Source organism: Panthera uncia, chromosome X (genome assembly GCF_023721935.1).
Source record: "Panthera uncia isolate 11264 chromosome X, Puncia_PCG_1.0, whole genome shotgun sequence".
Taxonomy (NCBI): Eukaryota; Metazoa; Chordata; class Mammalia; order Carnivora; family Felidae; genus Panthera; species Panthera uncia.
In genome coordinates, this window is record NC_064817.1 from 106,315,077 (window position 1) to 106,326,736 (window position 11,660).

General features: G+C 45.9%; 1 protein-coding gene across 2 annotated transcripts; it reads left to right on the plus strand.

The window, feature by feature from the left end:
• The first annotated feature begins 939 nt into the window (after window positions 1–939).
• CCDC160 (coiled-coil domain containing 160) lies at window positions 940–9,935 on the plus strand. 2 transcript variants are annotated; one of them, XM_049644842.1, is made up of 3 exons: window positions 940–1,100; window positions 3,041–3,098; window positions 8,870–9,935. In XM_049644842.1, the coding sequence occupies exon 3, from the start codon at window positions 8,894–8,896 to the stop codon at window positions 9,860–9,862; it is 969 nt and encodes a 322-aa protein (XP_049500799.1). In that variant the 5' UTR covers window positions 940–1,100; window positions 3,041–3,098; window positions 8,870–8,893; the 3' UTR covers window positions 9,863–9,935. The 2 variants fall into 2 exon arrangements, with proteins under 2 accessions (XP_049500799.1, XP_049500798.1); XM_049644841.1 differs by lacking the exon at window positions 940–1,100 and adding an exon at window positions 1,835–1,931.
• Window positions 9,936–11,660: the final 1,725 nt, after the last annotated feature.

The following is an 11,660-nucleotide window of genomic DNA, read 5'->3' on the forward strand; positions in this document are numbered from 1 at the left end:
GGTTGCCTAATGGGAGTGTGGAAGTCCATTTGAAATAAAGATTTGGAATTTTGTGTCTCGAGACTTCAGATTCCACTTCTCGGAGCACACCCTGAGTTATCACCCTCCGCATGTTTATATTTTAGGAGGTTAATGAATTTATAGGACAAGATAATTGTAATACTAACAGGAAACATTTATATAGGGTTTGCTATGTGTCAGGCCTTGCTGTCAGGGTTTTGAAAATATTAACAGTTATTTTCCCCATTATACAAACAAGGAAACTGAGGCACAGAGCTATTAAGATTCTTTTATTCCGTTAATAAGGGATCTCATATCAAGCAAAAATAAATGGAACCCTTTCCAAATAATTAAAACAGAAATGACAAATGCAAGGCACTTCGGAGACTTAATGTCAAGAAAAGAGGTTTTGTCACGACCCACAAACTAATTCTGACGGGGTCCATAACAAAACACCCTTGACATTAGGCCGTTTCCTGCCTCCAACCCTTGTTGACTTTGGATCTCTAAGGAGGAAAAAGGAGACTGAGAAGCAGGCCTCAGGGCATCTGAGTGCCACCTCGCCAGCTCCCAAACACCTGTTAGATCCGGTTCTCAAGAAGTTTCAAAGTTTTGAAATGTATCCTGGTATTGTTTCTAAGTGGGTCCCTCGCTGTCGCCTTGCAAACGTGCTTTAATCTTTCACTTGAGATTCCGGAGTCAATGTTTCCTTTCACCTTCATGCTTGCCAGAGGATACGAGCTTTCCTAAAAGGCGCAATTATTACCCTGTTGGACACCCGAGTTCCGCTCTGTTGCGGGCCCCACAACCCTCGCCAGGTCTATCTTTTGGTCAGTCTCAGCTGGGTCCAGATGAGAGAGACTATGGCCACGCCGTGTCATCAGTGTGGGTGACCAACGCGGTGACGGAACAATCGGCGGTGGGCAACCAGGCTGATCGATGACTGAGGGGGACATTTATGTATTCAGCCAAATACCGTGACCGGAGTCTAGTACCCAATGAAAGACGTGGGCTTGTTCCCCCAACCCCATCCCAGAAGCTGGGGGCCAACTTTGAAGCTGGTGTCGAACTGAGTGCCTCCACCTAGAATTTAGCCTCAGGTGGGTGCAGCGGTGGTTTGGGGAAGTTCCCGAGTGATAAAGAGGAAACCCGAGCTACCTGTGACACAAGCCCGGTCTCCCACAGGGGCACCACGGGGGACAATGCTCTCCCGGCGCGGGCCCTTCGAACCCTGGCCAGAGGCAGACCTTCCCGCCAGCCCAGGTGCAGAGGGGCAGGGGCGGGCGAGGGGGCGGCGGCGGCGGCGGCGGCGGCGTGCCGTTCCCACATTGTTAGGGACGCCAAAGCACATCCCGGCTAACCTTCCACGGCTAACCGTCCTCAACGCCATGCTACTAAAGGACAGGCCTAGGGATCAGCCCCGTGCCACTCCCCCCTCCCCCCACAGTCACGGCGTCCAGGTGCCTTTGTGAGTCACCGAGACCCTCCGTAATAAGCCCACAGTGGGTGGGGCCGCCTCACACTTTCTCGCCTCTTCCCACCCTGACCCAGTCCTCCGCCGATTGAGCTCCCCAGGCCGGCGGGCAGCAGCAGCAGCAGCAGCAGCCGCCGCCACCGCCGCCGCCGCCGCCGCCGCCGCCGCCGCGCCCGCCCCACCGGGCATGCTCAGAGCCCGGGCGGGCCCTGAGTGGCGGCAGGCAGCGCCCTGAGCTCCGCGCGGGGCCCCCGGCGCCCGGGTCCCTTTAAATCCGGCCGGCCGGTTGCTAGGCAACGGCGCGGCCCGCGCTGGCGCTGCACTGCGGAGGCTCTGCCCCGCGCCGGCCGGGCCGGGTCGCGGTGGCCAGCGCCGAGCCCAGGGCTGCCGGGCGCCAGTGGTGGCTGGCTTCGGGGAAGGGGAGCCAGAGCCCGCCGGACCCCACCCACGCTTTCAGGTACGTCTGGGCGCGGGAGCGCGGGGGCTCCCCCGGACTCGCCGCAGAGTCACCCCGGGCCCGGGGCGCCCGGTCCCCCACCCCGACCCCCCGCTGCGGCTTTCCGCTCTCCTCCGAGGCCCGGGCCGGGAGCTGGCGAGCGCCGCGGAGCCCAGGGGACGGGGCGTGGGCGTCGGGGCGCGGAAGGAGGAGTGGGGTCGGGCCTCGCCCGCTGCCCTCCGCCCGCTCCCCCACCCCTCGACCCCCCCCTCCCGCCACGGGGTAGGGGGACCGGGGAGGTGGCAGGTAGCGCCCAGACCCGAGCCCCCTTCTCCCCACTGGAAGCAGCGATGGCAGGAGTTTGTTAACCATTTACCGAGAAAACCCCCTAACTATGCATGCATAGATACAGCTTTATAGCACGAATGTGACTTCCATACTAATAAAGTACTCAGCCTTTGGAATTAAGGTGACTCCGTACCTTTTCTTCTAGAAGGAACAGTTTCACACTAATAACAAAGAATTGGAGGCTTGCAAACCGTTCACCGGGGCCCACTTTTCAATGGTACTTTGCTTCACTTTCAGTATCTGCCGAACAATAGGGAAGACAGTTTGTCCCATGAAGTGGACGCTTGGCTCAAATGTTAGGACCCTGGGAGACGAAGGCAAAAATCGAGGTCACTTCCCATTTTGATGATTTTACAAATTAACCGCACTCCGAGGGAGGGAGGCAGGCAAGGCCTGGGCTCCAGCCCTTTGCTAACGTGGCTCTTGGCACGCTCATTAGTGACAAGCATGCTGCTGCGGCCACCAGCGGTGGCTCATTTGTTTGGTAGGTGCTAAAGGCCGGGAGATACCGCGGTGAATAACACGCCACCATGATTCTTGTCCTATTTGATAACTTCCCTCGCTCGGGGACCGGAGACTTCGCGGCATAACAGTTGGGAAAGTGGGCTGACAAGTTAAAAAGAAAACTTGCTTCCGAGTGTCTGGCATCACATTCTAGATAGGCCACACGGCATTCTAAGTATATCGCTTGTCATTTTAAGCTACATCTCAGATATACACACGGATTGGGGTATTCTGGTTAATTATATTTCCTAATTATGCTGTGGGGATTTTATTTTCAGTTCAAGCTGGGGAAGGAGGACAACGGCATCCAATAGAAGACCCTGGATCACAGAGAGTGTAAGTTGTGCTGGCTGGTAACTTGTTACTGTTGGTGTTTACCTGCGCAAAGCCTCACCCCAACAGAAATCTTCAACTTTGTAGCTAGATCATCAGTCTGCGTTGGCAGCAGGCTATCAGAAAAAGTCTCATGAAAATACAAAATGAAACAAAAGTGTCCTGAAGACTTTAGCTAAGCCAAATAAACTTTGCGGGGGGAAATAAAAGTCCATTTCCTAAAATGTTACCCCGAAGACTGTAGAAACCAGAGGAGAAATTATAGATATTTACAAAAACTCACTTAGAATCAAAGCATTAATAGAATTTTCGGAAGGAATGTTAAAGGTCATGCATTCAACAAATATTTATTGGTGGCTACTGTGTGTCGGGAGACAGAGGTGAATAAGATGCCAGGAGATCACAGCACGTTGGTGAAATAAAACTATGATGAAAGGCTGTAGAACAAGCATGGGAAAAACCCAGAGTGCAGAGTCATCCTTGCTAATATTCAAACTGGTAGTCCGATTGTGATATTTCTGAGAAGTTATTGGTGGCTCTGAAAAACACTGGGGCATTTGGAAAGTTCTTGGTAAAGCAACTGGAGATAAAATGCAAATACCTTCAGTTGCAGAAAAGACTCCCTTAGAATCAGTTTAGCTTCGGAAATGTGGAGGCATCAGCCACTTACAGACCTCAAGGCTAACCTTCCCTGAGGATGCAGGTTAAATTAATGTAAGATTTGACTTCACGTTCCCCACTGCTTGTTTTAATTGTTTTTTTTTTTTTTTTTTCTTTCCAAACTGACTTTGTCTGAGATCTGATGATTTCAGGCTGGCAACTTGGGAGAAGGAGTGGGTTGTCTGACTGGCTGGTTTAGGTCCCAAGGGAGGGTAAGGAATGCCTACAAAACAACAAAACCTATTGTCTACAGTGGACTTTAAAATTGCTTCCGTTTTCATTTTCATTCATTTCTCTTAACCACCTGTGAAATAGGTATATTTTCCCTATTTTACACCCGAAGAAACCGAAGCTCAGAAAAGGTAAGTTTTCCCCGTAGTTCTCAAGTGTGGGAGTCAAGGAGATGTGCCGCCCTCCAGTCTTTTCTCCCTATAGTCCTTACTCAGTTCCTTTCTCAAGAACTTCCTTTTCCTTCGTCCGCACAGTGTTGCACACTAACACATGTCCCCCCCACCTTGACTTCAGACACTTCATTTGGGTCCTCATTTGGGTGTTTAACACGTTTCCGTGAGCCAGTGATTCTCAAGAGGGTGGAGAATGGAGACCTCCCCTGGAGGGGGCAAGTCACAGTCTTCTCAAATAAGGAGAGATGGTTAACGACGAGAGTGTTTTGTGTCTGGGAACAGTGGAAGCAGAAGAAAAAGGTCGAGAACTACTGCTTTTAAGTGAGAACAGATCGGACAATTGAGCAAAGAAGCCAGGCCAGTGACTTTCTTTGTAGCAGGCTTTTTTTTCCTCCTTCCTTATTTTGGCCCAGCCGTTTTTCTGAGGGTTGGGAGAACTGAAACCATCCAAGAATAATGGGGGAAAGTTCCCTGGGCTAAGAAGGGGCCTTTTGTCTTCCCCTCACTGCTCCTGGGTTGTGACTAAAAGCCCCGCCTCTAGCTGAGAGGGTGGCTGAGGGGCTGAGTGTAATGACAAAAGTTTGACCGTCAAAGGTTGCGGATGACCTTTTCCAACCGGCATTCCCAATTGACAAACTTTGGGATGAAGCACTCTCCCGAGGTGGGGAATAAAAGCCTCTGGAGGTTTTCCAGAACTGTTTCCCACTCCCTGCCTGCCCCTGCCTGGGGGAATACTTGCATTTTGCGGACAGATGTAGATTTATGCAAAAGAGATTGTCCTGAAACTTTGAAATCAAATTCCAATATAGATGAGATAAGGCAACAGAAAAAAGATCTTTGATTTTGAGCTTATCAAATTTCCCTAAAGCGTGTGATTTTAAAAATGAATATTTTAGAAAACAGCTAATTGGATTTAACATATTTGATCACTTATCCACCTTAATATGAGTGTGTTCCCCAGGGCCCCATACCTTGAAAATGAAAATGAGATGATTTTGTGGGTTTCTCCCTTCACGGTAAATAGTGGTGTATTATTTTCTGGAGCTATTCGAGGGTAGCTGTGCATTTACCTAAGTTTTTTTATGGAATGGTTTGCCTAAAGATCCGTAATAAATGATTGCTCTTTGCTTAGCTCTCAACAATTAGGTTACATGACATTACATTATAAATTTCTTTTCAACTTATCGTATCAGTGGTTCCCAAATTCTCTAGAAGAGTCAGGAGATCACTTACTCCAGCAAAATGCCCTACTGCTTTGCCACTGGAGAAAGAAAGTCACCGGAGGAGGAATAGCGATGTTTTCAGAGAGACACTAACTAGAAGGATCGGGAGTCTCATACTAATTCACGTCGGGCACAAATGAGTAGATGTAACCAAGTCCTCGACACCCATGTCTTACCAGCACGGTCCCAAGGACTTCTGGGGGATCGCTCTCTTAGAGGGCTATTAATGTTATTTTTGTCATGGGACTTTATATTGTTTTCCTGTGTTCTGGCTTGTTTGTTTCTTTCAAATTTTCATTTCTCTGGGACCTCCTTCCCCTACCCTTTAGTCCTTCCGTAACCGGTGTAGCGGTGGGTAGGCACTTCCAGTAATAAATGCTCACAATTGACCCACTAGAAAGGCCTGCTTCTCCTTTCAGTAATGGCTCCCGCTTTGATCTGCCTTCTGCTGCCACAAATTACCCAATCATGTTTATTGAGAGCAAAATGGCTGCCATGGCAGGGTAGACGAGCAGCATTGTCTCAAAGCATATTCCTTGGCCTTGCCAGAGAATACTAATGTCATACTTGTCCTGCATAAAAAAACAAACTGCAGTTTGCGAAGAGAAAATGACACTGGCAGCTCTTACGCCCAGTCTGGGCTTTGCCATACTCTGTGACTAGATTTGGGAACAGGCCTTTAAAGGATATCTTGCCAATGAAAGAGGCAAAAAAAAAAAAAAAAAAAAAGAGAGAGAGAAAGAAAGAAAGAAAGAAAGAAAGAAAGAAGCAGCTCAGAGCCCCCTTGACCCTGTCCTGTGTAAACCATGGGAGGGAAATTCCAAAAGGCTTTTCAAACCTTTCTCTTTCTGTCCTTTGATATGTGACATGCGATTCTCCTTACCCTCCCCCCTTCATTTTTCCTCTCTCCTTTTGTGGCCCTTTAAAAATTACCTAAGCTCTGGAAATAGTGGGGTTGTTTTCTTTCAGTTTGTGGAATGAAACCTAGCAGAAGAATAAAGAGGAATTTTCAAACAAGCGCTGACCTGGGAGACAGGGTCTCAGTTTTACCAACACAGCCTGTGTGGACTTGGTCAAGTCACCTGACTTCTCAGAGCCTGTTATAAAATAAGTGGACTCTTCCCAGTTCTTTGAAAAGCACTGACTGTATCAGGAAACTGTACAGAGAGAGGCTCGGAAGAAAGGTAGTGAAATTGAAGAGGAAAAAAAAAATATGTTTCTGTCAGAGATTTATCAGAGGGTTGGAGATAGAAGTCGCCTTTTCAAGGTGCAAAATTATCAATGAAAAGAGTTTCTTATTGTAACCTTTTTCTACACCCAGATTTCTGTCTCAGGTTTGTCATTATTGCTACCTCCAGGTATACGGTGGCCTCACCTCACTTGCCCCTCTCCACACCTCCTTCCTGACCAATCTCACCAATACCTTTCATCCAGAAATAGGTAGGAGGGATAGTAATCTCTCTCCCATTGCTGCCCGATGAGAAACATTTGTATCTGTTACAGAATTGTCTGGTGAAAATTTGACTGCTAAAAAATGTGACTGGCAATTAGCATCACTGTCTTCTCTCTTTCCTCTGTTCCTTTTTTTTTTTTTTTTTTTCTGACCACTATAACTCCCAGTCGTCTTCATTCGTAGTTCTAAGAGGAGAGAAACCAGGATTAGGATGATCTTCCCCTTTAAGAAAAGACAGAGCCTAGATGCTTCCGGGTGGTGATTTAGTAGGATCATAAAAGTCAGAAAGGACTGTTTGACGAGAAAGGAGCTGATGCTCCAATGGCAAATATATACAATGAACTTCCAAGTCTATGCTTCTTACTGTGGTCTTGTTAACTAAACCTAAGTAAAGCTCGGCTTATGGCTTTTGAACCGATCATTTTAACACCTTCACTGAGTATTTGTATCTTTCCCTGTCCTCAAAGCCCAGTGGTTGCCAGTGGGGAATGCACCCTTGGGGATGTTGAATCCCTTCCCTCTTTTTTGGAGGAGGGTGGAATTAGGCATGTTCAGTACACATAGATACCAAGTTTACTCTCTCACCATCGCAAGGAAAATCTAACATTTAAACTGTTTAAAAAACTCCTGGGGAGGGGCGCCGGGGTGGCTCAGTCACTATATTACCATCTTTATATTATATAAATATATATCACATACTAAATAATAGAACATTATAATCTTTAATAATATTAAAGAAAATATTACTTTAAAAAGAAACACAACAATGGCCATTTTCTGTTACCAAGATAAAATTATATTTGTGTGCATGAGAAAAATAAGTGGTGATGCTACAAATATATTGTAGCAAATGAACATATCAGCAATTGCAGTTGCTGGTTTGGTCGCTTCAGATGTCAGTGGCCTTTCAGCGTGTTGCTCGGGTCCTTCTTTCTCCCTACTCTCCGGAGTAGTTCTATTTGATCAAATACTTCTGTCCCTTAGGAAAGCTGTTATGTTATGGATTCTCTTTGAATAGGGAAGACTCCTCTTGACACAAAGAAAATATCCTTTAATTTTTAGAAATGGAGAAAGTTGGTTGTGATTTAGCCTGTTACATTTTTACCTAAAAACCACACTTGGAGTCAGTGTCTCGAGAAAAACCCATTTGGTGGCGTTAATATCTTCAACTGTTGACATTCAGTTCTCATCACGAAATTGCTGTCAAAATGGATAGAATTCTGTACTCTTGGCAGTCTGGCCTAAAAGCAAAGCCCAAGACTGGAATAGCAGGAATTTGCAGGTCAAGACAGAAGGGCAGTTGGCAGAGTTAGTCGTAAGGAAGTCCGCATGGTATACTTTACCCAAAGCAGCTCACATTGCATTAAGCCCTGATGTTTTAGTCACTTTAAAGAGTGAATAAGCGGTAGTCCAGCCCAAAAGAACTAGAAAAAAATCAGGCACGTCAGAAGCACAAGTATTAACCCACTCTTAATATTAACCTGTTAATTTGAAATCGCATTTACTCTTTTGAAGCAGTTCATTTTCGTGTGTGTGGTTGCTATCTCATAGAAACGTTTTCTCAGTCTACAATAAATAGCCAAATGTGGCAATTGATGGGTTATACTTCGTAGCATCAGAGAATTTGAAAGCTGGAAGCACCTGTGGAACTTAGCTGGCTTCGTTTATTTATTTGTTTTGAGAGAGAGTGTGTGTGCAAGGGATGGGAGAGAGAGGAGGGAGAGAATCTCTTAAGAGGTTAATCTTAAGGGAGAGAATCTTAATCTGACATGGGGCTCGAACCCATGAAGCACGAGACCATGACCTGAGCCGAAATCAAGAGCCAGACGCTTAACCCACTGAGCCACCCAGGCACCCCTGGTTTGTGGCTTATCAATGAGGGGGCCTAAGCCCGCATCACTCAGTGAGTTAAAGGGAGAGCTAGCCCTCAAATATTTAGGTCCTTTCACCTGTGAGCCAACACAAGTGGTTTCTTTCAACTGCACCAGCTGCCAGTGCAAACAGTGTGCCTTGATTTTGTATTTTGTTTTTCAGGAATCGGAAGACGTACCAGGAGAAATGGATGCTAGAAGAAAACACTGGAAGGAGAATATGTTTGCTCCTTTTTTCAGTGCACAGGATGTTCTAGATGAGGATTCTCAGCCTGAATCATCTTCTGAACAAATGACTTTAGATAAGGCCAATAGAATAGAAGGAATTTATAATTTGTCTAGTAGAAAGTTTCAAGAAGAAAATAAATTTAAGAGGAAAGAATTTATTTCTCAACGAAATGAAAAAGAACAAGAACCAAATTTAAGAGGGAGAAAGGTAAACATTTCAAAGAATGAAGCAGACACAAATTCTGTCTCCTGTGAATCATCTAATTTGGATGTTGTGACCGAAGAAAGGGTTATTAGCGTGGAACATCATTCTACCTGGACTACAAAGGAATTACCAACCCTCCCGTGGCACGACACAAAGAAGAAATTTACCGAAGGAATGTCTCCAAAACTTCGCCTGAATCTTTTGAACGAAGAACTGGAAGAACTTAATATGAAATGCAGAAAAATAGAAGAGGAATTTGAAAATGCCGAGAAAGAACTCTTGAACTCCAAAAAAGAAGTCTGTGCAAAATCCCTGAATTTTCAGGACACAGGGACGGAAGCTTCAAAGAAAGACTGGGAGCTCCAAGCTTTAAGAAATGACCTATCTGAAAGAGCAACAAACGTCCAGAACTTAACTGAAGAGCTCCAGCAAGCCAAAGAAGTCATCCACAGGCTGAGCCGAGAGAACAGAGATTTAAAAGAAGCCATCAGGAAACTAAAGCGTCAAACTGAGATTGGAAACGCACTCCTGAAGGAAGAAATGAAACTGTATTATGAATTAGAGATGGAAAAGATCCGCGGGGAGCTGGATGCCATCAAGAACGAACTGAGAGCTGAGAAGACCCTGCAAGCAAGAAATAACAGGGCCCTGGAGTTGCTTAGGAAGCACTTTGCTTCTGTAACATCAAGTACCCTTGACAGCTTGACAGAGGAGTTTTTTTAAAACTTGAAAAAATAAAAAAAAGCCTTTCACGAGGCAAATCTTGGAGCCAAATCAGTGTTTCTTGTGCTTTCTTTGTGTGCCACTTAAAATGTGTGTAATGGGACGTAGTTTTTCATTTGGGTGGAAGCAGGATATCCATAAAATGTATAAGCGTTCCCTTCAAAGCTTCTGCTTCCTCTTTCGAATGATGTTATTGCGAGAGCCCAAATGGAAATGAAGCTTCAGAAATCTCTTTATATATATATATATATATATACACACACATATATATACACACATATATATACACACACACACATATATACATTTCACTCAAAGACCTGTAGTGATTCACCAAATCATTTATGAATACAAATCAACAGCCATTTTGTCATCTTGTGAGCAATCTGTCCTTGGCACGTCAATATCGTTCCATCTGTGTTCGCTGATATTAACAATAAAAATCCTGTTTATGTGTGTAAGCATAGCATGTCTTTGGGTCTTATAGCTGCCTGTTCAGACTCCATGGGATACTAAAAATGTATCTGCTTTCTTTGAGATTCGACCTTAATTAGGCACATATAAACATCTCCGGAAAAAATGCAGTTCTCCACCCCCCCCCCCCCCCCCCAAGCCCTGCTGCTTTCCCTCTGCTTTCTCCCTTGACCTGGCCGCAGTTCCCATAGACTGGAAGACGACTTAAGAGGCATGGCTGTGACCTTTGCTAGAGCCCTGATTTTGTCAGCAATAGCTTTTGCATTTTCTTGTGCTGACCAGCAAGGGGCGTTGTTGAACACAGCTCTTCCAGAATTCTACCGGGGAAAATTTATAAGCTTCGTGCCCAGTTTATGTCACCAGCTGGCTGGGACCGGAGTGAAAGGAGTAAGATGTCACCTTAGGTAAGCTGTTGGTGAGCTGGCTTCATTTGTATAGGAATCCAGTCCCGTCAGGGGCCTGGGCAGTGACAGTTTTGTACTTACGGTGAATAAAAATGTACTGCTTCAGTCATTTGGTGGAAATGATAGGCCAGTTGATTCTATGCGATTGTTTGTATCAATCACCAAGGTTTATTGTAACCGGAGTTCTATTTGCATGGCATTTTTAAGTCCAGTGAGCCAAACGTAATGACAGGTACAATGGTAAGGGTTTAGGTGTCTTCCCTGATGGGAAATCCCCAACCCAGGAGTGCAGACGCTTGAGTCCTAAGACCTGTTTTGCCATTAACTAGCTAATTAACCTTCTCGGCCTCAACGTCATCATCTGTAAGACGAGGGAGTACATCTATCATCCAGATTCTGCTCAGTTCTAATGTTCTGTGATTTCACCCTAGCGGTTTGATTTGTAAGTGTAACTATACCTGTGATGAGGCAAAACTCCAGCACTGGATCCCTTCAGTTCTAATACTTTGGGGACCTACTTGGCAGACGCCCCGCCTTCAAAGGAAATATGCACAGCCTCTTGTTTTTTGTTTTTTTGTTTTTTTGTAGTTTGAACACCTCCACATACTATGTAATTAAAAAGTCAGGAGAGGAAGTAAATGAGGTTACTTGTTCTCCTTTCTCTTGTTTCCTTTACTCATTAAGGTCGAGGAAGGCACTGAATGAAGGCAAACCACGCTATCCTGGGGGCCGAGTGGGGTGTGCCTGGCCTGGGAAGATCGGACTAAATTGGAAGATAGCAATCTTTGGAGCTTTCGGACTTGGCCCTGAGAACTTAACCCTGGCGCTGGCAGCCCGCTGGGAGAGGAAGATGACTTTCAGGTTTCTGGCGGTCCCTGGCTTCCCAGCAAGGTCCAGGCACAAAAGCAAACGAGGAACAA